Source organism: Hyla sarda, chromosome 10 (assembly GCF_029499605.1).
Source record: "Hyla sarda isolate aHylSar1 chromosome 10, aHylSar1.hap1, whole genome shotgun sequence".
Lineage (NCBI taxonomy): Eukaryota > Metazoa > Chordata > Amphibia > Anura > Hylidae > Hyla > Hyla sarda.
The window spans coordinates 47,148,977-47,169,974 of record NC_079198.1 but is presented as its reverse complement, the minus strand read 5'-3'; the positions used below and the strand labels follow the sequence as shown (position 1 = coordinate 47,169,974).

The 20,998-nt window shown below is 44.9% G+C and overlaps 1 protein-coding gene across 20 annotated transcripts in view; it reads left to right on the top strand.

Annotated features, from left to right (window-relative positions):
- PHLDB1 (pleckstrin homology like domain family B member 1) overlaps positions 1–8,679 on the top strand; it is a 727,524-nt gene extending 718,845 nt beyond the window's left edge. For 8 of the 20 annotated variants that reach the window (XM_056544036.1, XM_056544037.1, XM_056544035.1 and 5 more), the window contains 2 exons: positions 8,173–8,211; positions 8,408–8,679. In XM_056544036.1, coding sequence (XP_056400011.1) covers positions 8,173–8,211; positions 8,408–8,548 — 180 coding nt within the window. In that variant the 3' untranslated portion in view covers positions 8,549–8,679. The remainder of the gene's footprint in view (positions 1–8,172; positions 8,212–8,407) is intronic. The other 12 variants (XM_056544028.1, XM_056544029.1, XM_056544030.1 and 9 more) reach the window with 4 other exon arrangements.
- Positions 8,680–20,998: the final 12,319 nt, after the last annotated feature.

The window sequence follows — 20,998 nt, the reverse complement described above, 5'->3', positions numbered from 1 at the left end:
TTTATTGGGGAGGGGGGCTGTGTAGAGGTATGTGTATATGTAGTGTTTTTTTACTTTTTATTTTAGGTTAGTGTAAGTGTAGTGTAGTGTTTTTAGGGTACAGTCACACGGGCAGAGGTTCACAGCAAGTTTGCCGCTGGGAGCTTGAGCTGCAGCGCAAAATTTGCGCCATCTCAAACTTGCAGCACTCACTGTAAACATCCGTCCATGTGAGTGTACCCTGTACATTCACATTGGGGGGGCGAACATCCAGCTGTTGCAAAACTACAACTCCGAGCATGCCCTTTGGCTGTCCGTGTATGCTGGGAGTTGTAGTTTTGCAACAGCTGGAGGCACACTGGTTGCGAAACACGGAGTTAGATAACAAACTGGTGTTTCGCAACCAGTGTGCCTTCAGCTGTTGCAAAAACTACAAATCTCAGCAGAAGGGCATGTTGGGAGTTGTAGTTATGCAACAGCTAGAGGCATACTGCCTCAACTCCCAGCATGCCCTTTGGATGTCCGTGCATGCTGGGGGTTGTAGTTATCTAACAGCTGAAGACACACTGGTTGCAAAACACTTGAAAGTTTATTACTTAACTTAGTGTTTCCAAACCAGTGTGCCTCCAGTTGTTGCAAAACTACAACTCCCAGCATGCCCAGACTGCCCATGCATGCTGGAAGTTGTAGTTAGGCAATATCTGAAGGATCAGATGTTGCCGAACTACAACTTCCAGCATGCTTGGGCAGTCTGGTATGCTGAGATTTGTAGTTTTGCAACATCTGGAAGAGCACAGATTGGAGACCATTATACAGTGGTCTCCAAACTGTGGACCTCCAGATGTTGCAAAACTGCAACTCCCAGCATGCACAGAAAGCCAAATGGCTGTCTGGGCATGCTGGGAGTTGCAGTTTTGAAACTCCCAGAGGCAGCGATGAGATCGATTTACGGCGATCTCACTGCTGCCAATGAAGATGTCGCCCTGCTGCTGCAAACTCACTGCTGGGACGCACCACCGCCGGTACCGCCTGGAGGACGCCGGGACCGCTTTGGACACCGCATGGCCGGGTAAATGACGCCGCGGGACGGGTAAGGGACACTTAGCAGTGCGGTGTGTGTCCCGATCACCGCGCTGCTAAGTATTCTGATAGCGAAACGCTGCTATCAGCTAGTCAGATTTGACTAGCTGATAGCAGCGATCGCTGGGGGGGTGGGGGATGAAACCCCCCCGTGGTCGCATGGTAAGATGGCTGGCTATCAGTGATAGCCACCATCTTACCCGGCGCTGCGGTATGCCGCGAGCAGCGGCAAAAATGTTCATGACGTACCTGTATGTCATGGGTCGGGAACACCTTGCCACTCATGATGTACAGGTATGTCATAGGTTGGGAAGGGGTTAAAGCATGATCCGCGAAAATGATGTTATCTATTCTTGCTGTTCTCACTCTATCTATATCTTTTTGTTTAAAAAAAAAATAGTCTATTCGCGAAAAAGAGTTGTGTTCCGAGGAATAAAAAGAAAAGTCTCTATCCCTCGGGTGCACAACTCGCCAGAAATCCAGCAGTTGGTTATTATGTAATTCTTTTTTACACCCTTGTATTGCTGCTGTACTCATACCCGAGGTACCTTTAGATGTATCCAACTGGGGGTCTAACACCAAGTTAATCCCCCCCCAAAATTTTGTATCCCTTCTGAGAACTTTTCCAATTTATCTAATAGCTTCTTTAGAGCAATCTTCTGTTTGGTATTAGGTAGGTAAACCGATGCTAAAGTATACTTCTGTGACAAAATAGTCCCCTTCAGAAATATATATCTCCCTTCCTCATCTACTTCACTCTCTATCTCTTCCCAAGGAATATTTTGAGCTATAAGAATGCTAGTCCCTTTTGCCCTAGCTTGTAAAGGGAAGCAATGATAAGCTTTCGAAAAAAAATTGGACATCAATTTATATTTATGCTTTCATATAATGTGTTTCTTGTAAAAACACTATGTCCAATGTTTCTTTTTTTTAACATATTCCATAATATAGACCGTTTACCAGCATTATTTAATCCTCTCACATTTAAAGAACCAATTTTCAACCACCTTGTATTACCCTTAGTACCTAACTTCTCCATATTACAACAACCCTACTATAAGAATATGCACAGGGAGAGAGAAAAGAGAGAAGGATAAGGAAGAGGGAAGAGACGGAGGAGGAGAAAGGAAAAAAATGAATAATTAAAAAAAAAAAAGAAAAAACCCCAAGGCTATCTGCCTTCTCCTACACAAAAAGAGAAAAATAAATAAATAAAAAATAAATAAAAAATTGAATAAGATAAAAAATATAAAAAAAAACTGTGTAGGAAAGTAAAAAGGAAAAAATCCTTTGGAGGGAGTAGAGAACCACAAATAAAAACCCCGGAGCTCCTCTCCCCCACCAACATCCCCTCTAATTATTTATATCATCTTAATATCATCTTACCAACGCAACCCATTTTCCCAGTTTAACCAATTTTCCCCTGGTATCGGGTTCACTTGCAAAAAAACAAATAGATCTTCAAGTTCCTCATGTCTATGTAAAAAAAAAGTCTGAGTCCTTTTTGACAATTATGTGAAATGGATGCCCCCACCTATATGTTGTGCCCGCTTCTCTAAATTTCCCCAACAAAGGGTGAAGCTTCCGCCTCATCTGTAATGTACGAACAGATATATCCGCAAAGAACCGTATTAATGTCCCTTCAAACCTTATATTATCTGCCTCTCTTGCAGCGCTCATTATTTTCTCTTTATCCTGAAGGTAGTGCATCCTACATATCACATCTCTCGGTCTCTGTAATGCTCTCGTTCCAAAACGCGGTACACGGTGAACATTGTCTATTACATAAGTAGCTTCTTTCGGGCGATTAGTTATAGTATTAAATAACTCAGTTATTCGTCTCAGTAAATCATCTTGTTGGTTCATTTCATCTAGACCTTTCACCCGTATATTCTGCCTCCTTCGCCTATTTTCCTGATCATCTATAAGTAATGACATTTGTTGTATTTGATCCGATATTTTTTGTACTTTTTCATCTACAGTGCCCACTCTGCTGTTCGTCAGAGCATTAGCGTTTTCAACTGCATTTATTCATCCATTTATCCTCCGTTTGTCCGGGACTCCCTGGCTCCGATACTGCCGGCTGCGTCTCACCTCTGGGGAGTTCGTCCACTCCCTGCACTTCTTCCGGCACTATCTCCTGACCCAATGTCCTCTCCTCCTGTTCAGGGCCCTCCATCTCCGGCGTTGTCAGCTGCTCTCTCGCACCGCTGACCGGAACCAGGAAGTTGTCTATCCCCGTATGTCGCGAAGCTCTGCGCGGCTCGGCCACCGCCACAGCACTCTCCTCCAGCTGATCAGCCAGCGCCGAGTGCATGCCCAGAAGTCCTCTTCGCCGCGACGTCTCCCACGCCTTCCCCTGATCTCCACCTCTGTAAGTTGGCATCGGAATATTTCTGTGGCGTGCCGGCATCCCCGTCTCCGGGAGGTAATAAGGTTGGAGGCTCGCTCATGGCTCAGGGCTGCACCGAGGGTCTTGCAGCTTTGTCTACCCACTTCAGGTGCTCTTTTTCTGAGTAGCTAAGTCTCCAATTTCGGTGTTGGGGAGGCTTGGGAGCTCCAGAGCTCTCACCAGGTGCAACTCACACCTGCATGGTTAAGCCACACACAATACTGTATACTAAAAACCAGGGGGCCTCCAGCTGTTGTGAAACTAAAACTCCCAGCATGCCCGGACCGGCAAAGGCTGTCCGGGCATGCTGGGAGTTGTAGTTTCACAACAGCTGGAGGCCCCCTGGTTTTTAGTATACAGTATTAGTTTTTATATGCTCTGGTCGGCCCCCGCCTGCAGCCACACACGGGAGCCGGCCCGGGCACATAAAAAGAAGTATTCCTATCCCGGACATCCCTGTGTCCCGCAAAATCTTTTCGGGACATAAGGATGTCCGCCGGTCACTCACCATTCCCCGGCCAGCGCGCGTCCTCCTTCGGTCCTTCGCTTCTCCGCCTCTATGGTTGTACGCACGGAACGTCACTGACGTCCCGTGCTTACAACCATAGAGACGCAGGAGGACCGCAGGATCATTGCAGGAGGACGCGCTGGCCGGGGCCTGGTAAGTGACTAGCAGCGCGCCATCTTCTTCAGTGTTCCGGTCACCGCTCCCCCGATCCCGGCACCTACTACTATGGTCCATAGGCCATAGCAGTAGATGTGACCACGGGCCGGAGGAGCGGTGACTGGATCACTGTGGGGGCAGCAGTACAGACATACAGCCTCCAGCCATACACTGTATATGGCTGGAAGCTGTATGTCTGTGGGGTGGGGGGAAGCTGCCTACTATTGTGGGGGAACTGCTGACCTAATGTGGGGGGGAGCTGCCTACAAATGTGGGGGGAGCTGCCTAATATTTTGGGGGGGGAGCAATACATGTACATACATGTGCTTAGGGGGTAAGGGTTTCTTTAACTAATCTAGTGGAAGAGACTCGAGTGCTAAAATCCACGGGTTAGGGGGTGCAAATTACTTGCCTTGCCCCGGGTGCTGACAACCCATGCTATGCCACTGTCTACACTTCAACAAATTTAGAATGCAGTTTGACATTTTGGGCCCTCACCCGTTTTACTATCTTCAAGCATTTAGTTACCTCCATAGTATCGCACAACATCTGATGGACAAAGACTGGGACGACCCTTCCCTCTCCTTGATGGACTTCACACAACTCTGTCTGGGACAAATAATGAAGTGCTATGACGTGTTGACTTGCAACTACTACTCGCTGCTACTAGAAAGGCCATACTCTATTTCTGGATATCTAGTTCACCTCCCTCCATTTGTCTTCTCCTTGAGAAACTCATATTCCCTTTTCCCTATGGATTTTGATAGTCTTTGTTAATCCAGGAGAAACAGGTTGTGTTTTTTCTTCACCTGGGCTAGATTCTTACACCTAGTCCCTGCACACATCAGACAAAAACTGAAGGAATGTTTTGGTCTTAATATAAGGTACTTATATGGTATCAGACTAACAAAACTATCCCCACGCCCTCGTAATAGGCCTTTGCGTTGTTGATCTGGGTGCCCAAACCTATTTTTATTTCTCCCTTACCCTTCCCTGATTTGTTCCTGTTTACCCGGGTTCACCTTTTTTGTTATATGGAACTTTTAGCTTATAATAGGAAAAGCTTCTCTAATAGGGCTAACAACAAGTGACACATATAATTGTAAAAAACATCCACAAATAATCTCCATCATGCCAATTTTCTTAGTTATGGACCAGTTTGATGTTCTGAAGCAGTAGTCCATTTTGTAATGAATGCAAACTGCATGCAAGTCCGCATGTAAAGAAGCATTACAGGTGTGTGGTGTTATTGGTTCATATATGAGCTTGTACACAGGGGCACTTCATATGTTTAGTAAATTGACAAATTATCCAACAGTGTATATGTTTACTGAATAGTTTATTCACACTAGCAGCATACATGTATCACTGTTTCCTGTGCCCTTTAATTTGTATATAGAACTGTCTATGCATACAGGCTCTGAGATTTATCAAGACCTGTGCAGAGATACAGTTAACCAGTTGCCCATAGCAACTAATCAGTTTATTTTTTATTTTTCAAAGACCTTTTACAAAATAAAATTAGTAATCTAATTTGTTGCAATTGGTCAAGTTTTTCTCTACACAGATTTTGATGAATCTGACTCTTAGGGGGACATTTATTATTGGCTTTACACCACTTTAATGTTCTAAATGTCCCTGCAAATTTTGCGCAATTTTTGGTAGAATATATTTCAAAGTTGTCTACTGTGTGGTGCACCATAAACCACTTTTTGCAGTGGATACGAATTTATTATTTGCGCAAAATAAATTTAGAAATGTAGAAAAAATAAGTTTAGAAGTGGGGGGGGGGTTTCGGCACAAGCAGGACACATAGAAGTGTCAGAAGGTAGAACCCTACAGAGACAGGCGAGGGATGCAGGAGCTGTCCCTCAGCACTGCTAAACTATAACTGCTACAGAGTCTGTCCCATGATTGGAATAGTTGTAGTGCCGCAGCTTTGAGGGACAGCTCTTGCACATCCCCTGGCTGTGAGACACTTTTTGGACGGTTTGGACTACTACTCCCATCATGGACAGACTGTCCATGATGGGAGTTGTAGTCCAAGGGCTGAGGGACAGATTTGCAGCAGGTCATGCTCCTGAGACCTTCTGCGATCCGGATTTATCAACTTGACAAGCGGTGGCACATGCTGCTCCACTGTGCTCCCTGCTGGCCCCAGGCAGGGAAAATACTGAAGTTCTGCAGTGTCGCAATTCATAATCAGAGCTCCCAGCAGGGATTATGAATTGACAATGCAGAGCTATATATTCCCCGCTGCCAGGAAGCGCAGTGCAGTGGCATGTGCCGCCTGCTTGTCAAGTTAATAAATGCAAAATGCAGCGGTCTCAAGAGTATGACCTGCTGCGATCTGTTCCTCAGCCCCTGGACTACAACTCCCTTCATGGGAAGAGATGGGAGTAGTTGTCCAAACATTCCCGCAGCTGGGGGATTTGCAAGAGCCGTCCTTCAGCACTGCAATACTACAATTACTCTCATCATGGAACAGAGTATGTCCCGTGATGGAAGTAGTAGTCCATGTGCAGAGGGATAGATTGCATGGGGTCTCACTCCTGAGCCCCGCTGCAATCTTAACTTAAAAACCACAGGAGCCAACGACTCTAAGGGGGGAATATAGATTCCCTGCCGGGGCTGATCCGTGTAGCTTTGCCCCTAGTGATGATGTCATTAGGGGGCGGACCAGGTGGAGAGCCAGGGTGGTAAGTATGGCTCTGTTCTCATTATGCATTTTGCATAATGGGAACAGAGCCTTTCTGGCAGTGGGTTCCCAAACAGGGAGACTCCAGCTGCTGCTTTACTACAGTCCCTATCATTAACTACATCATCAGTTGCAGTTTAGCAACAGTTGGAGGCTCCCTGTTTAGGAACACACTGCATTATGGGCACTCTCCCCAGGGGAGGGCACCAAAAATGTACTCATAATGCATTGTGTTCCTGAACAGGGAGCCTCCAATTGTTGCTAAACTACAACTCCCATCATAGGGGCTGTCGTTAATTATGGGGATTGTAGTTAAGCAACAGTGTGAGTCTCCGTGTTTGGGAACATACCACCCTGGCTCCCCGCCTGGTCCTTGTAGCTCTGCCCCTAATAACGTCATCACCGGGGCGGAGCTACACTGACCGGGCCAGTGAAGAAGCCGAGGGTGGTAAGTGGACATCTGCCTAATGTATCCTGTATATACAGTCATCTATAGATGACTGTATGTACAGGATAGCACACAAAGAGTTAACCCAGCACTGTTCAGCAGCAGCGTGGGTTAACTCTTTCCTTGCTGGGCTCCTGTATAGTGTACATGGGTGCACTATGCTTTGCACCATGTATATGCTATACCAGTGTTTCGCAAGCGTGGTCCTCAAGTGTCCCCAACAGGTCATGTTTTCAGGATTTCCTTGGTCTTTCACAGGTGATATAACTGTGGTGATGCCTTATTCACTAACCATAATTAAATAACCTGTGAAAAACTGTAAACATGACCTGTTGGGGGTACTTGAGGACCGTGCTTGATAAACAGTGTGCTATACATCACTCCTTACACTCCGTGGGGCGGGCGCTCTGCATCCGACCCATGAAGTGGTACCCTGAAGGCAGTGAGAAAACTTTCACAGGGTACAAAAAGGACTGTTTCCACGCACCAGCAAAAACACCAGAAAAAAACGCAAGAAAAACTGCCAAAATGCTGCAAAAAGCTGAGGCAGTTTTTCTGGCGTTTTTGCTGGTGGAAAAATAGCCTCAGTGGAATCCTAGCCTGAAAGAAATAGAACAAAATACCTGTGTCCAGGACACACCACTTGTCATGTGAGGTGCAGCTCAGGTGTACAAATAGAACTGTGTGGAGATTTAGAACTGCGCACAAAATTTTTCATGTTGCTTGCACAAGTGTGGTAAATTTGGTGCAATTGGTGCACCAAATTTAGACCAACCAAAACGATCTACAAAAAACATCTACTTACACCAACATTGATAAATGTCCCCCATAGTGTGTAATATAGTTTTATAAAGATGTGGCTGTGGCCTGTATCATTACTTTACACTGAACTCCTCTCTTGTCCTCTATAGCAGATATCCGATTTTCTCTCTGTACCTTTGTTGAAGGAGGTGGGTGAGAATGTGTACACTACTTTACTGATTTACATTTAGAGCTGGTTTATTCTTCAGAGTTGTAGCTACTGATATTTTTTCTATTATTACAATAGTTTTTTATTTTATATTAACAGTTTGGGATTTTTTTTTATTTAACAGGGAAGTTGCTACATAACATAAAATAATGGTCATTTTTGTTTCTCGTTAATAGAGTCCAAACCCGGCTCTGACCTTCTGTGTCAAAACTCACGATCGGCTGTATTATATGGTAGCTCCTTCACCAGAGGCCATGCGGATTTGGATGGATGTCATTGTGACTGGAGCTGAGGGATACACACAGTTCATGAACTGATACATAGAATGGTTTCAGCACTCCTTACTGTTATGCTCCTCAGGAACCGCATTGAATTTAAGAATAAAAAATAATCCCATGTATTGTATTGTTAAAAGAACTATATATATATATATATATATATATATATATATATAAAATAAAACTTTCATTTTTATTTGTTTGTACATTCATAAGGTAAGGTATTATTCTACATATTGTCAAATATCAGGTTGTTTTGTCCCCATGTATCTATAGCTTGTTCTAAAAATAAAAAAATGGAGGAAGCTATCTCTAAATACCCAATTGTTTTCTGTAGATGTGTACTACTAGAGTGATTGTGTGTGTATATATAGAGATATCACTGAGGAAAACTGATGAGCAAGGCCCACATGAAGATGCAAGATATTGACAAGACATTCATGCGTGGAACATTGCAGAGACTTGATTGCACAATCTACTTGTTACCAATGGATATGTTAATTCTGGATGTGTGGATATTGATTTTCCCATGAAGCAATTTTTATCTCAGATGTGTGTGAGCTCTATGGGGGAGATTTATCATTGTTAGTTGATCTTTAAAGTCATTTTTTTAATTTTGTTTTGCCGATGTGCAACATATTTATCATACTATCACAGGGGATTGATAAATTTGGCACACACAAGCAAAAAACTCCACTTCAGAACACCACTTATTTGTGCACACAAGCAAAAACAATGAATGCATTTAGAACACCACCTAAACTGTGTGTTTATTACATATTTTTTCCACTGATGTTACCATGGTGAACGAGGATCATTGTTATTGGTCCTCTCCAGCCGAAATAACGCAGGTCTGTTACCAAGCAGGCCCAGGAGCACCATTTATGATGCTTTGGGCCTGTTGGTATCAGTACTTCTTGGTACCCTGTGGCGGTGGGTACTGGGGTAGTAATTGGGGGTTAGCGATAGCTATTTTTGTGGCTAACGCTAAACCCAGGCTTGGTAATGGACTCCATCTGTAAGATGCCTTTGACCACTAAGCCTGTAACAGAAATTTTAAATAAACACGACATGCTTTTATTCCAAAAAACAACCCCCCATAAATCAAGTGAATCCAAGGTAGTCCTCTGCATACACGGATCTGAAATGAAAAGAAAAAAAAAACACATCTTTTAGGACAAACATTTTTAGGATGCCTTCCTCTGGGGAGAATGCCCATAAAGTAGTTTCAAAACTGGGAGCCTCCAGCTGTTGCTAAACTACAGTGCCCAACAGCGAGCCCCCAGATTAGCAAAAGCTTGAGGCTCGCTGTTAGTAAACTACAGCTCCCATCATTTCAAAGGCTGTCTTGGAAAGATGAGGGTTGTAGTTTACACATAGCGCTCAGCCCAGCAAGATTTTATGGTAAACCAGCAGTGGTTTACACAACTGTTAACATGTCAATCAGACATGTCAAAAGTTGTTAATCACAGTCAGAAGTTGATGATCAGTATTCATACGTTTTAAGCTGGGGAAGCGGACAGCTTTGTGTTTCACTCCCTGGCCGGCCAGACCCCAGGAATATGAAATCACGGCATTGTAATTTCATATTACCCACTGAGAGCTGTGATAGGCTGTTTGGCTCTGAGCAATTTGGACTACCGGCAGGGAATATGAAATCCTGCTCTCCAAAGCTAGTTTTGTAAGCCAGGGGCTGGCTTACATTTGTGGTGTTTTCGAGAGGGTTACTACTTTTTGAGTGACATTCATACTCGATAAATTAAGTTAATTCCCTTTTGCAAGGCTCTTAGATTTTTTAGCTAACGGACAAAAAAAATGCTTAGGTGCACGTGCAACATTTGGTGCGCCAAATGTAAGCAAAAAAAGAGCTCTAAATCCTTTGATAAATCTCCCCCTATGTCTCTATAAAATAAAGTAGAAAAGAGACATGTATCCCGTGTAATATGTAAGTCAAGACCTGTTCCAGATCAATTGTATGTGCTACAGTGTGTCAAGGGGAGAAAGGATGAGCATTCTCACATAGAAAGTAAAGACCACTTTCTACCTTATTCAGGCCATGAAACAGGATCTCGTTTTAATGCTTTTTTCTGTAGTCTGTCGGTATTGTCACACTTTGACATTCTACATTTTTAACTTTCTATTATTTTAACTTTTCATTATTATGCATCTTTAAGGGTTTGCCCTTTAAAAAAAGAACATGAACCCCATGTAATAGTACCAGCTGAATCCCACGATACCTCGCCATATAAGTGCAGCTATATTATGTGTGTTTTCTTCATCCAGTTTTATTAATAGAAGAATTATGATGTGTTTTAATGCTTGTACCAGTTAATGATCTTAAAAATAGGGATTTAAATGCCATTTTATATCTGTATATTTTTTAATATCTAATTTTTTAGTTTGAGTTAGGTGTTACAGTAATGCAGTTCTTAAGTGACAAGCCAGCCATGTAGATGACTCATGGCAGCAACAGATACATACATATATATATATATATATATATATATATATATATATATATATATATATATATATTACCTAGGACACCTTTTGTTGTGTTAATCATTTATGCCACTTGTGCCTTTATCTGTATTCATTTAAACAGAAAACCTTCAATGTACTTTGCCTATGGAGCTTCAAATGCAATAGCCACCATTTTGTTCAAGGCAGGATTATTCTTTTTTGAGTTGTTTTTTTTCTGGTTTGTTGAGGCTCTCTTGCAGGCCAGAGAGAATGATGGAATGTAGATACAGATATGTGTCAGAGGATGGACATTTAAACACTCGGCTAATGTTGACAAATCATCTGAAAAGTAGAAAATGAGTAAATGTATCCCATGTTTATGCCCAGTTCTAATCAAATTGCATTTATTCCTAAATAAAAGGGAGGTGATGAAAACCTATTGTGAGTCTTGGTTTTTAGATGTGTTGGAATCATTGTGTGCATATCATGTTCTTCAATTCAAATAGGGGATCATTGTGAAATTATGTGTGAAATGTCTGTTTTGGTTCACAGTGGTGGCCATGCTAAGGGCTTAAATATAGTTGGGTCTTAGCATTAATGGGCCTGCCTAATTTCAAACTGCCTAAACCATGAGTCATCACAGCAGTCAACAGTGGTTTCTTCTTATTTTACGAGCCTAAAAGCATACCCTGTCAAATCCCACAAAAACTGTTATATGTACATGATCAGGAATAGGTACAGAGTAACATCTAATTTTTGTTTCTCTAATATCTATAATTCACTTAAAGGAGAACGGTCGTCCTGTTCACTCACACTAAACCCAATACCCTGGGTTATAGTGCGGGTGAGCAGGAGGCCGATGTGGGGTCTCTGACTAAGATACATACCTTCAGTTTGGCACCCAGTCCGCTTCTTTCTTCGGCAAATTGCCCACTGGAGGTGGGCCCACTGAGTGAATTTGCATATTCATTGTTGCTGGTCGCATGAGCACTTGCGGCCATAATTATTCAAATCTACCTGGTGAGCCCGCCTCCAGTGCACAGCTGAGGAAAGAAGAGGACCTTCAGAGGGAGGGCATCGGACTGAAGGCACGTATGTTAGTCAGAGACCCAACACTGTAACCTAGTGTATTGAGTTTAGTGTGGGTGAACAGGATGACCGTTTTCCTTTAAAAATAGCTATTTTACGTTGCTCACTTGCTTTGCAAAGCTCTCTAGGGGAGGGGCATGTCCCTCTCTTGCCCTCAAGGTACATAACTTAGCTTCCTCCCTGAGTCTGCTGTGACTCATCGGTCTCATCCTGGCCAATCACTGTCGGCCAATCACTGCACTCTGCTCTGTAACCCTTTCCTCTCTGGTTTTATGCTGTCCTCCTTGCCTGTAGTCAACCAAAGACAATATAGGGAGTTGATAAAAGAGCCAAAGGCTGTGTCAGGGCATGCTGTGAGTTGTAGATAGTAACTAAGTTAAGATTTAAGTAGTTTAACTTGTTTCCCTTCGTCTGTCAGTAGCACAATGAAGGGGTTAGTCTCCACCCCTGTGGGCTTGCAGGACCTATGGATATTTATTAAACTAAAAAAATGTAAATGAATACAAGCCTCTCCCCCCTAGAAGGAGATATAAGGCTTACTAATGCCATTCCCACTCGAGTCATTATAACATAAAAAAAAAAAAAATAACACATATTAATTGGGAGGGATGCTTGTGCTGCTGACAGACTAAGGGAAACAAGATTAACTACTTAAATGGGCACTGTCATTGAACATCATTTTTAATATTTGATTCCTTATGCCAAATAAAAAACTTTTGTAATCGGCTTAATGTTTTATGTTTTTCTGCTGTATACTTCTGGACACCAGGGGTCTCCCTTCTTGGCCAGAACACATTCAGTCTGGTCAAAATCTCTGATTTTGGTCTCCGGGTTGTAATGGCAGGAGACCAAACTCAGGAAGTGTTTCTCTACACTGAGCTTGATTGACAGCTGCAAAGAGCTTCACTAACAGCTGCACAGACCTAAAGTTGCAAAGAGTCTCACTGAAAGATACACAGACTGAAAGCTGTTGCACAGAGCTTGAGGTCTTCTATTCATCACAGCACTGCAACGATGTGAAGGTGGAAGTGGTCCCCCAGCAGGCTTCAGTGATGTCATGCCTGCAGGGAAACACCCACTTTGTGATCAAGAAGAACGGTAAGAAACAGAGATTTTTAAAGCTCTGAATTTTTTTAAGGGTGGGAGGAGTGTTAGGAGTAGTTTGAGAACATAGCCTGAGTTAGTTTAGAAATGTTTATTTGGTGACAGGTACTCTTCCCAGATGGTAATGCTTGAAAAAAGTCAATGGAGCACTCCAAGAGTCACTTTGACAGATTTGCTCAATTGGCACCGTACCTCATTCAGCCTAGGAGACAGAAACTGCCCAGGTAGAATGAGCCTTAGTAAACTCAGGCAGATCCAGACCGGCTGCTTTATAAGAAGATACATTTTAAGACATCTGAAGATATCCAACGTCTGAAGTCTTTCACCTTCTTCATCAGAAATCCCTGGACTATAATTAGGAAGTAAAATCATTTGGTCATGATTCACAAATGTAGGGACTTTAGGCATAAAAGGTGGTAAAAACTTTAAGACCTGCCCCTCGAAATGCGTTGTCTGACACTACTTTGCTGTTTTTGTTTTGTTTTATATTGTTATACTTCTGGCAAATAAAGCCCTTTCTTTTGCCCAAATATCTGAGTTCATCTCAGTTTATGGAAACTCAGGGATAAAGTATCCTCCATGGAGTAGCACAGGTGGAAGCAGTTTTCTTTCCTCCTCCTCATCTACCTGAGGATACCTCGTAAGGCGCAATAGGTGTCACAGATCTAGGACAAAGTCTAGAAACAGCCTTAATGAAATTTTAGATTTCTGGAACCTGAAGCAGTCTCCTACATAGGAACGCGAAATTGCTGCCACTTAAACCTTAATAGTACAGGGCGATAGGCCTTTCTCAAACCCATTTTGAAGAAATTCAAGTATTTGTCGAATAGAAGGGGAAGATACATCAACTTGTTTGTGTGTGCACCAAGAGGTAAAAAAATCCCCATGCCAACTCCCCAATGTTTTTTTTTTTTTTTTAAGTTTATTTAATATCCATAGGTCCTGTCAGCCCACAGGGGTGGAGATTAACCCCTTCATTATGCTGCTGATCAGATGTTAGAGGAACTGCAATTCCTAGCATTCCCTGACAGAGTATTTGGTAGCTGACCTAAAATTACAATTTCCAGCCTGTTGCACTAACTAACCTATACAATACTAATATATAGTGAAACACTATAGCACTATATATAATGCTGGGAATGGTAGTTTTGGTTTGAGTCATCTGCAAAGCCATGATAACTACTCCCAGTATGCTCTGATGCAACCTTTAGAAATAATACAGAAAGAAGATGATGATAGAGATTGCATTATAAAGTGCCATTATCTTTAGGTGAGGGTAAATATTGTACAGTGGAATTATAAAACTGCTCACCTTCGCATGTTGTGCTTGCAGGCAAAACACTGATAAAAGCTTTTTTTTAAAGGAAATCTGGTGGCCAGGAGCTGCTGGTCGTCAGTACCATCGCAGAACGGTGCAGGATGCAGGAAAGTATGCGTAGAGATGTAGGTTTAACGGCAGGGTTTCCCAGGGACGCAAGAACTTCATCTCCGTTTAAATAAACACCGGAATAACATAAAAATTAGATTTCGTTTGCACAGTGTCTCAAGACATTGCTCAGAGCAACACCAAGATGAAGAAAACCTGATCAAGATCTGTCCTATTGCAAGATCTGTCCCAAGCAACGTCACCAACAGATTTGAAACCCTTGCCAAGAGAGAGCTGTTTTGAATATTTCACTTAGATACATTCCAACCTGAAGGATTAAATGAAGGTTTGGAATCGGATAACAATTCCATCAATCTCAGAGCTCTCCCCACAACTATTTCTAATTAAAAAGAAATGTTGTCCACAATCCAGTTAAAACACTAAAACTATCACATAAACCAACAAATTATCATTTTATTTATTTGTCTTAAACAAATAGAATAGCTTCCACAAAAACCATTAGTACCATTATTACTGTGGTCTTTTTCCAACTGGTACAAGTTGTTATCCCCTTCATTTACTATGCACTATTGCCATCTACAGGTACAGCTAATGCACTGCAAGGCAGTGACTTTCACTTGTATTTGTTATTCATTCAATTCATAGTACGGTAATCCCTCTCAATTGCCAATTGTCACTTATCTTCACTTATCCTTAAGTATGGGTATCCACTACCTCTGCCAATCTCAATTAAATAGAAACCACATCAATAAATTGTAACTACCCGGATTGGAACCCTCACTGTCTCCTATGCACTGGTGAACCAAGAGTATGTTGTATAGCATTTACACATCGTTCCCTTTGATATCCCCATAGACCATTATGGGCTTATCGATGTGAATGAGCCAAATTTCACAGTGATATAGATACATGATGTTCTTAAGTGTTAACATCTGAGAAGTTTTATATGCAGAAGTTCATGTGCTGAGTGTAAGTCTGTAAGCTTGGAGTGTTTGAATTTAGTCTAAAACAAGTTTGTGTTGGTGCAGATACTGTGGATCATTGTTTTCCAACCAGGGTGTCTCCAGCAGTTGCATAACCCTTGCATTTTTTCCCCCTCCTGTCTGTAGCACACCTGGGGGAGGGGTTAATTGATTAACTACTCTCAGGTGTTTAAAACTAACTGGGATACTCTGTGAGCCCTGCTCTGGCTGAGTCTCACTGAAGCTTTGGTTTGTATTCTAAAGTGTTGTATTCTTAAGTGTTAACATCTGAGAAGTTTTATACGCAGAAGTTCATGTGCTGAGTGTAAGTCTGTAAGCTTGGAGTGTTTGAATTTAGTCTAAAACAAGTTTGTGTTGGTGCAGATACTGTGGATCATTGTTTTCCAACCAGGGTGTCTCCAGCAGTTGCATAACCCTTGTATATTTTTTTTCCCCTCCTGTCTGTAGCACACCTGGGGGAGGGGTTAATTGATTAACTGCTCTCAGGTGTTTAAAACTAACTGGGAAACTCTGTGAGCCCTGCTCTGACTGAGTCTAACTGAAGCTTGGTTTGTATTCTTAAGTGTTAACATCTGAGAAGTTTTATACGCAGAAGTTTAAAAAGCAGGAGTTGTAAGCAGGACCCACTGTAACTGTAAGTATTACACTCCCTTGATAAAAGTAGTTTTTCTTAATAGTTAATAACAGCTGTTTGTCACCAAGGATATGGACAGCAGGATTGGAGGTTTTCTTCAGTTCACATTGTGCCACATGTATACATCTCTGGAGCAGCAGCTTCAGAGTGAATACCGCTGTGACAAATGTGAGCATGTTGCCCACCTGTGTCACGATGCCGGCTGGCAGGTAGTGGATCCTCTGTGCCAGAGAGGGATTGGCGTGGACCGTGCTAGTGGACCGGTTCTAAGCCACTACTGGTTTTCACCAGAGCCCGCCGCAAAGCGGGATGGTCTTGCTGCGGCGGTAGTGACCAGGTCGTATCCACTAGCAACGGCTCACCTCTCTGGCTGCTGAAGATAGGCGCGGTACAAGGGAGTAGGCAAAAGCAAGGTCGGACGTAGCAGAAGGTCGGGGCAGGCAGCAAGGATCGTAGTCAGGGGCAACGGCAGAAGGTCTGGAAACACAGGCAAGGAACACACAAGGAACGCTTTCACTGGCACTAAGGCAACAAGATCCGGCAAGGGAGTGCAGGGGAAGTGAGGTGATATAGGGAAGTGCACAGGTGAACACACTAATTGGAACCACTGCGCCAATCAGCGGCGCAGTGGCCCTTTAAATCGCAGAGACCCGGCGCGCGCGCGCCCTAGGGAGCGGGGCCGCGCGCGCCGGGACAGAACAGACGGAGAGCGAGTCAGGTAGGGGAGCCGGGGTGCGCATCGCGAGCGGGCGCTACCCGCATCGCGAATCGCATCCCGGCTGGCAGCGGAATCGCAGCGCCCCGGGTCAGAGGACGTGACCGGGGCGCTGCCGCGGGGAGAGTGAAGCGAGCGCTCCGGGGAGGAGCGGGGACCCGGAGCGCTCGGCGTAACAGTACCCCCCCCCTTGGGTCTCCCCCTCTTCTTGGAGCCTGAGAACCTGAGGAGCAGACTTTTGTCTAGGATGTTGTCCTCAGGTTCCCAGGATCTCTCTTCAGGACCACAACCCTCCCAGTCCACTAAAAAAAATTTTTTCCCTCTGACCTTTTTGGCAGCTAAAATTTCTTTGACCGAGAAGATGTCCGAGGAGCCGGAAACAGGAGTGGGAGGAACAGATTTGGGAGAAAAACGGTTGAGGATGAGTGGTTTGAGAAGAGAGACGTGAAAGGCATTAGGGATACGAAGAGAGGGAGGAAGAAGAAGTTTATAAGAGACAGGATTAATTTGACACAAAATTTTGAAAGGACCAAGATAGCGTGGTCCCAACTTGTAGCTAGGGACACGGAAGCGGACATATTTAGCGGAGAGCCATACCTTGTCTCCAGGGGAAAAAACGGGGGGAGCTCTTCTTTTCTTATCCGCGAACTTCTTCATGCGTGATGAAGCCTGTAAGAGAGAATTTTGGGTCTCTCTCCATATGATGGAAAGGTCACGAGAAATTTCATCCACAGCGGGCAGACCAGAGGGCAAGGGTTACTGGGAACCGGTTTTAGACAGTTCTTGGAACAAGAGGACCCCCAACTCTTGATCTCCCCAGTGGACCAATCCAGGGTAGGGGAATGAAGTTGAAGCCAGGGAAGTCCAAGGAGAATTTCCGAGGTGCAATTGGGGAGGACCAAAAGTTCAATCCTCTCATGATGAGATCCGATGCTCATAAGAAGGGGCTCCGTGCGGAAACGTATGGTACAGTCCAATCTTTCATTATTTACACAATTGATGTAGAGGGGTCTGGCGAGACTGGTCACCGGGATGTTGAACCTGTTGACGAGAGAGGCCAAAATAAAATTTCCTGCAGATCCAGAGTCCAAGAAGGCCACTGTAGAGAAGGAGAAGGCAGAGGCAGACATCCGCACAGGCACAGTAAGACGTGGAGAAGCAGAGTAGACATCAAGGACTGTCTCACTTTTGTGCGGAGTCAGCGTACGTCTTTCCAGGCGGGGAGGACGGATAGGACAATCTCTCAGGAAGTGTTCGGTACTAGCACAGTACAGGCAGAGGTTCTCCATACGGCGTCGTGTCCTCTCTTGAGGTGTCAGGCGAGACCGGTCGACCTGCATAGCCTCCACGGCGGGAGGCACAGGAACAGATTGCAGGGGACCAGAGGAGAGAGGAGCCGAGGAGGAGAAACGCCTCGTGCGAACAGAGTCCATATCTTGGCGGAGTTCCTGACGCCTTTCGGAAAAACGCATGTCAATGCGAGTGGCTAGGTGAATAAGTTCATGTAGATTAGCAGGAATTTCTCGTGCGGCCAGAACATCTTTAATGTTGCTGGATAGGCCTTTTTTGAAGGTCGCGCAGAGGGCCTCATTATTCCAGGACAATTCTGAAGCAAGAGTACGGAATTGTACGGCATACTCGCCAACGGAAGAATTACCCTGGACCAGGTTCAACAGGGCAGTCTCAGCAGAAGAGGCTCGGGCAGGTTCCTCAAAGACACTTCGGATTTCCGAGAAGAAGGAGTGTACAGAGGCAGTGACGGGGTCATTGCGGTCCCAGAGCGGTGTGGCCCATGACAGGGCTTTTCCGGACAGAAGGCTGACTACGAAAGCCACCTTAGACCTTTCAGTGGGAAACAGGTCCGACATCATCTCCAGATGCAGGGAACATTGGGAAAGAAAGCCACGGCAAAACTTAGAGTCCCCATCAAATTTATCCGGCAAGGATAAGCGTATCCCAGGAGCGGCCACTCGCTGCGGAGGAGGTGCAGGAGCTGGCGGAGGAGATGACTGCTGAAGCTGTGGTAGTAACTGTTGTAGCATAACGGTCAGTTGAGACAGCTGTTGGCCTTGTTGCGCAATCTGTTGTGACTGCTGGGCGACCACCGTGGTGAGGTCAGCGACAACTGGCAGAGGAACTTCAGCGGGATCCATGGCCGGATCTACTGTCACGATGCCGGCTGGCAGGTAGTGGATCCTCTGTGCCAGAGAGGGATTGGCGTGGACCGTGCTAGTGGACCGGTTCTAAGCCACTACTGGTTTTCACCAGAGCCCGCCGCAAAGCGGGATGGTCTTGCTGCGGCGGTAGTGACCAGGTCGTATCCACTAGCAACGGCTCACCTCTCTGGCTGCTGAAGATAGGCGCGGTACAAGGGAGTAGGCAAAAGCAAGGTCGGACGTAGCAGAAGGTCGGGGCAGGCAGCAAGGATCGTAGTCAGGGGCAACGGCAGAAGGTCTGGAAACACAGGCAAGGAACACACAAGGAACGCTTTCACTGGCACTAAGGCAACAAGATCCGGCAAGGGAGTGCAGGGGAAGTGAGGTGATATAGGGAAGTGCACAGGTGAACACACTAATTGGAACCACTGCGCCAATCAGCGGCGCAGTGGCCCTTTAAATCGCAGAGACCCGGCGCGCGCGCGCCCTAGGGAGCGGGGCCGCGCGCGCCGGGACAGAACAGACGGAGAGCGAGTCAGGTAGGGGAGCCGGGGTGCGCATCGCGAGCGGGCGCTACCCGCATCGCGAATCGCATCCCGGCTGGCAGCGGAATCGCAGCGCCCCGGGTCAGAGGACGTGACCGGGGCGCTGCCGCGGGGAGAGTGAAGCGAGCGCTCTGGGGAGGAGCGGGGACCCGGAGCGCTCGGCGTAACAACCTGGAAGCTCGTATTAGAGATCTAGAGGAGCAAAATGCAACATTGAGGGCGATTGACAATCTTACAGAGCAAGCAGTTAGTGGGGTAGAAATGGAGGTTGGAGAAACTAGCCAGGATGCCCAAGTAGGGAGCTGGGTTAATGTAGTTAGAGGGACTGGAAAGGGGGCAAGGAAAAGGAAAGTCACTTCTGCTTCTGATCTCCCAAGTAAAATTGCCAAGTTGGGCGATGATGCGAAGGCCTCAGTATCAGAGATGGCAACCCTAGTGGATACTGGTCTCCCTAACAGCCGGGGGAACAGCTCAACTAGTAGTGTGGGGAATGGTAACGCAGGTAGGCCAAGACAGTTAGTTGTGGTAGGGGATTGTATAATCAGGAAGACGGATAGAATAATTTGTCGCCAAGACCACCTCAACCGAATTGTTTGCTGTCTCCCTGGTGCCAGGGTTCGGCATGTGGTGGAAAGGGTGGGCAAATTACTAGGGGGGGCTGGGGATGACCCAGCTGTCGTGGTCCATGTGGGAACCAACGACAGAATACATGGTAGGTGGAGGTCCTTGAAGAATAATTACAAGGAACTAGGTGCCAAGCTGAAGGGAAGGACCTCTAAGGTTGTGTTCTCTGGAATACTTTCTGTGCCATGCGCATCGCAGGAAAGACAGCGGGAGCTTAGGGAATTAAATGCATGGCTTAAGTTGTGGTGTAAGGGGGAAGGGTTTGGGTTTTTAGAGCACTGGGCTGACTTTTCATTGGGGTACAAACTCTATTCTACGGATAATTTGCACCTGAATGGAAGGAGGTCCGCTGTGCTGGGGGAGAGAATCCTGGAAGGGGTGGCTGAGTATTTAAACTAGGTGAGTGGGGGGAGGATAATAAAGCAAAGAAAGCTGACAGTGGGATGGATAGGTTAGAGAGGGGTCAGGACATAATGGTGGGTGGAGAGGAGTCCTGTGGGGGGAGGTTAAGAGCAGTGGATAAGGAGATCCATGGGTTACAAACCAGCCGTAAAAATAAATGTAGCCCGAAAAATTGTAAGCCCCATTAACTCAAAAAATACCATTAGCCCCAATAACTTAAATAATAACTTTAAACCCAATAACTCAAAAAATACCATTAGCCCCAATAACTTAAATAGTACAATTAGCCCTTATAACTCAAAAAATAACATTAACCCCAATAACTCTGAAAATCCCATTAGTGAGACTATATGTGTAAAACTTAATGGAAATGTAAAGTGTATGTTC